The 5,428-nt window shown below is 32.1% G+C and overlaps 1 protein-coding gene across 1 annotated transcript; it reads left to right on the top strand.

Annotated features, from left to right (window-relative positions):
* The first annotated feature begins 2,317 nt into the window (after positions 1–2,317).
* On the top strand, positions 2,318–4,627 carry LOC140432186 (uncharacterized). Its single transcript, XM_072520010.1, has 4 exons — positions 2,318–2,558; positions 2,627–3,412; positions 3,476–3,760; positions 4,269–4,627. Exons 1-4 carry the CDS (start codon positions 2,318–2,320, stop codon positions 4,625–4,627), a joined length of 1,671 nt encoding a protein of 556 aa, XP_072376111.1.
* The last annotated feature ends 801 nt before the right edge of the window (positions 4,628–5,428 follow it).

Here is a 5,428-nt window from a genome sequence, read left to right as displayed (position 1 = left end):
TCCAAAATAATGATGATTAAGAAGACGATTACAATTTTACTTCTTTATTCTGCGTTGCTTAGCTATTTCTGACATTAGGTATTGCATCCTGGCTGCGTTTGTCAGGGTGTGTTATTTTCTTATCCAACATATTTAACTTTTCCAATATAAGATGTAAAATCGCATCTGTATGTCGCACAACTGATTTGTTGTGGTTTTGGTTACAAATACATATTATTGTTATTGTTTTGTATAAAACTTAATGAGGTCGCTGGTTAAATGATAATCGATAAACAACCTCTCATCGTGGACAGAACCAAGCAAACCAGCATCGGGTGTGCATCCCATTTTTTACCGTTAGACCTTAGACTCCGAGCGAGGCCCAACCACAGACAAAAGGTAAGTGAATTTCATATAGAATTGACAATAATATATTAAATCTGCCAATTGTTATTTGAATTGCATTTTATTTTACATATCTATTTACGAACATTTGCTATTTTTCGCTAATTTACTTACAAACAAATTATTTCATTTTTTCGTTATTATTATTTATCGATTATCATTTAACCAGCGACCTCATTAAGTTTTATACAAAACAGTTATACTTATTTAAATTTACCCATACGGGTCACACTCCTCCAAGGGAAAAATTCACTTATCCCAGATATCTACGGTATCAAAAGGATTGAGCTCTGGTGGGACTCTTTTCATGGTATCGAGTCCTATGTGACTTGGTACATTGGTGTATCTCCCAAAAATTATCGTACGCAACTGGACGTCGAAAGTAGCACAGCTTGTTGCATGATCTTATATAGATGTTCATTTAGATCCAGCTTTTTTATGTTTTCTAGGAGGTTCTTAGGAATGACTCCAGTGGTAGAAAGAATAATAGGTATCGTCTGAGTACTTTCCATTCTCCATTTTCTTTTTATTTGTATTTTCAGATTACTCTACTTGGCGATCTATTTGTTGTTCTTAACACGCAGATTATTGTTAGCCACATCGATTAGTGTTGTTTATTAACGATCACGGGATCTGGTCTATTATGTGCTACTATTTGGTCTGTGAGCACAGTGCGATGTTCTTATACTTATTCTTATTATTATCTTTATTAGAGTAGGTACTGACTACTTCATTATATCGTCTAGTTGCTTGTCTCTTGTTAACATGGACTTTTTCTTTACTTCTTAATATCGAATTCCCTAGGCTGCAATTTAAGGGGTGTCTAAGAAAGTGCATTTTTTATTTTTCAAATCTAACAATATTAGAAACGATTGAAAATAGGTATAAAATGTAAAAATGGTTGTTATTGAAAAAACTGTGCAAATAAAAGTAGAAATCGGTATGGAGCGTAGAAATTTTGTTGGGTAGTATTAATATTAAGAGATGTGATATTAATATTCGATTAATTCAGTTAAAAAAGCCAACTCTAAATTGTTTCGAATGTATTTGATAATAATAAATATTGTTTAACACAAATAGTATTTAATATTGTATGGATTAATTATAAAAAGTAATTTATATTAAAGCAACACTAGATTTTGCGGTTTCGAATACAAATGTGGCGAATATTATTAATTCATTCCACTTTTGAATAAATCGCAATAATTTAAATGAAAAAAATATTAATATTATTTATTAATAAAGTTGCATCAATATTGTTTTAAATTTATATTATTGTAGGTCCAAAATATACAAAGGCAACTGAGGATATACAGGTTAACGCGAATAAGCGGGTTTTATATTTTTATATGATGATCTGGGTTCAAAATTAATATTAGTAAAACCAAATCCATGAGACTAAATCCAAGAAACAACATGCTATTTACTATTAACATGCATATTGAAAATGTGGAAAACTTTACGTATCTTGGAAGTGTCATAACAGAAAGCGGAGGTACAGAAGATGACATTCGTATGAGGATATGAAAAGCTCAACAAGCATTCAGCATGCTCAACCCTGTTTGGAGATCTGGCATGCATACTGTTATGTATGGTTTTTCATGTACGGATATACTTGGCAACGTTGCACTTGGCAAACGGAACCTTAAGTGACAGCAGTGACATGACAACCACACATGACAATAGATTTAGGTCATGGACTACATGTGAACTGAATTAAGGTTAGTTATACAATTCTTATAAAGCTTAATAAATTAATAAAACCTATCGTAAGTAGCTTTATGTTATGTCCAACAGTCCTAAAGAGGAATACATTACATGGTGGGCAGCGGAAAAGTGACGATAGGTTAAGTTGTGTTAAAAGCCGGTGCATGTGACAAAAGCCTATAAAAAATATATGTAAGTAAAGGAGCTATACTGTGCTCGAATCAAGATGACAGATACTTGTAAAGGCTTAGAACCGTTTAGTTTCCAAGGAAATAATATTTCTCACGAGTGGAAATTTTGGAAGCAAAAGTTCCAGTTATTTTTAACAGCCTCCGGCAAAAGTGAAAAACCAGACCACATAAAAATCGCTATTCTCCTAAATCAGCTGGGAGATGAAGGGCTGAAGATATTCAATACCTTCGAGTATGAAAATGTTGGAGATGATCAGAAGTACAATGTTGTTTTGTGTAAGTTTGATACATACTGCAGCCCTCTTAAGAATTTAATTTATGAACATTTAAATTCTTTAAAAGAGATCAATTACAAAATGAAAGTATCGATCAGTTTGTAACTGCCTTGAAACAATTAGCATCAACATGTGAGTTTAAAGAAAAGGATACTTTAATTTTGGACAGGATTGTTTTGGGTACACATGATCTACGAATTCAAGAAAAATTATTACAATGTGCTGATTTAAAACTAGCACAAGCTATAGACATCTGTAGGGCTATGGAAAATAGTGCTGTTACTCAACGTGAAATATCCAAAGAAAGTGAAAGTGTTAGTGTTGTGAAGAAAAGAAATGAAGAAAAGAGACCTGGATCTACAGGACAGTCAAGGTATGGTTCAAAGTATGAGAAGGAGCAGTCTACAAGCCACAAAGTTACTGACAAAAATACAGGTAACCATTATATTCAGTGTTATAAATGTGGACTTCAGCATATTAGGGGTAAGTGTCCTGCATTTTTCAGATATTGTTCTTTGTGTAACAAAAAAGGACACTACCGTAAATTTTGTCCTGATAATAACAACAAAGTCCATGAAATCAATGATAACGATAGTAGTTGTAGCAATTCTGACACTGATTTAACTGATGAACAGGTACTAGTGTGGACTGTTAATGAAATTAATCCGAACTCTTCAGAATGGTTCCAAAAAATCATTATTAATGGTAAAGGGAGTATTTTAAAAGTTGATACTGGAAGAGAAGTCAATATATTGAACAGTAGTGATTTTAAAAATTTAAATATTGATTATAAAATGCTTGAAAATACTAATAGTTCATTATCTAGCTATACTGGACATGTTATTAATGTTGTTGGTAAAATTTATATACCTTGCTCTTTCAAGAAAATATTTAAAGATTGTCTGTTCTATATTTTAGATAATGATAAACAAAAATCTCTATTAGGCCTAAAGGCAGCAAGAGACTTTCAAATTGTTTGCGATCAGCCTAGTGTTAGTATGATAGATAATGAAACAAATCATATTATAAATAGTTATAAGAGCATTTTTTCAGGTGTAGGAAAGGTCAACAGGTATTTTAATATAACTTTATCTAGTGATGCAGTGCCATTCATAAGTGGGACACGAAAAATTCCACTGGCTATAAGGAGCCAAGTTAAAGATAAACTTGATGATATGGTACGTAAAAAACCTAATTGTACCAGTTAGTGAACCCACAGAATGGCAAAATCCTATTGTAGTTGTTCCGAAAAATAAGGGATCTGATATTAGAATATGTATGGATCCTGTGTATCTAAATAAATATGTTAAAAGAGAAAGGTTTCCAATTCCTACTCAAGATACTTTATTTGCTAAGCTTTCAGGGGCTAATTATTTCACATTATTAGATGCGTCATCTGCTTTTCTTCAGTTGCCTTTGAATTATGAAAGTTCACTTTTATGTACTTTTACTACACCTTTTGGTCGTTATAGATATCTGAGATTACCATATGGCCTTACCTGTGCACCTGAAATTTTTCAAAAATATATGTCTGAACTTTTAGATAGTATATCAGGAACAATAACATATTTTGATGATATTTTGGTTTTTGGATGTTCTAAAAATGAACATGATAAAAATTTGAAATGTGTTTTAGAAAAAATTAAACAGAGTGGCTTAACTTTGAATTTAGGAAAATCTAAATTTTGTCAAACAAATGTGAAATTTTTAGGTCATCAGATTAGTAATATTGGCATTTCACCTGATCATGATAAAACAGAAGCTATTACAAAAATGACACCACCAAGTAATAAAAAAGAATTACAACGTTTTTTGGGAACCATAGTATATCTTGCAAAATTTATACCAAACCTGTCAGAACACACTAGTCCTCTAAGATGTTTACTTTCTAGTAAAAATGAGTGGCATTGGGGACATAATGAACAGGCATGTTTTGATAAACTAAAGAATCTTGTGGCGTCAGCCACTACTTTGCATTATTTTAACCCTGACAAAAAGACCATACTCTCTGTTGATGCCAGCCCCATATGGTTTGGGGGCCATGGTCTCGCAAGATGGGTTTCCAATTGAATTTGCATCAGTGTCATTAACTCCAACCCAAAGGAGGTATAACCACATTGAAAAGGAGCTTCTTGGTATAGTGTATGGATGTGAAAGATTTTCATTCTATCTTTATGGCATAGATTTTGAAATAGAGACAGACCACAGACCTCTTTTAGGTTTGTTAAAAAAACTTTAGATGAAATGTCACCTAGGATCCAAAGACTGGCAATGCAATTAATGAGATATAAATTTTCACTCAAATATGTTTCTGGTAAAAAATCTCAAAGTTCCTGACAATTTAAGTAGAGATCCTTTGAATAAAACCATAAATACTAATTTTATAGATGATGAAAATAATTTAAAAGTGTATTCTATTGTAGCAACATCAAAAGAAAATGAAAAAAGATTGCAAAATGCAATTGATACTGACCCATCTTTACAAAAAGTTAAATATTATGTTTTAAATGGGTGGCCTGAGCATAAAAGCTCTGTACCTTCTGAGGTGAAAAAATTCTGGTCTGACAGACATGATATATATTTATTAAAGAATGTATTATTTTATAAAAAAGGTTAATTATTCCTGAAGAATTGAAGGGTGAATTTCTTGATGTTATACATCAGTCTCATCAGGGTGTAGTATCATGTAAGAAGAAGGCTCAAGAAGCAATTTATTATCCGGGATTGATGAAGGATATAGAAAACATTGTTCTGAACTGTCTGACTGTCAAATGAGCTATAAGAGCAACAATAGGGAGCCATTAAAATCACATGATGTACCTGAAATACCTTGGCAAAAAATTGGTATTGATTTCATGACAGTAGCCTCAC

This window comes from Diabrotica undecimpunctata, unplaced genomic scaffold, assembly GCF_040954645.1.
Source record: "Diabrotica undecimpunctata isolate CICGRU unplaced genomic scaffold, icDiaUnde3 ctg00003145.1, whole genome shotgun sequence".
NCBI lineage: Eukaryota > Metazoa > Arthropoda > Insecta > Coleoptera > Chrysomelidae > Diabrotica > Diabrotica undecimpunctata.
The sequence above is the reverse complement of the archived record's forward strand: the minus strand, read 5'-3'. Positions and strand labels throughout refer to the sequence as shown.

Bases quoted from the DNA above. Each gene is read 5' to 3' on its own strand.
- LOC140432186 (XM_072520010.1), top strand. From the start codon at position 2,318: ATGACAGATACTTGTAAAGGCTTAGAACCGTTTAGTTTCCAAGGAAAT. The intron at 3,413-3,475 runs GTAAAATTTATA...TCTATATTTTAG, and splicing joins ACATGTTATTAATGTTGTTG to ATAATGATAAACAAAAATCT. The intron at 3,761-4,268 runs GTTAGTGAACCC...TGAAATTTTTAG, and splicing joins TAAAAAACCTAATTGTACCA to GTCATCAGATTAGTAATATT.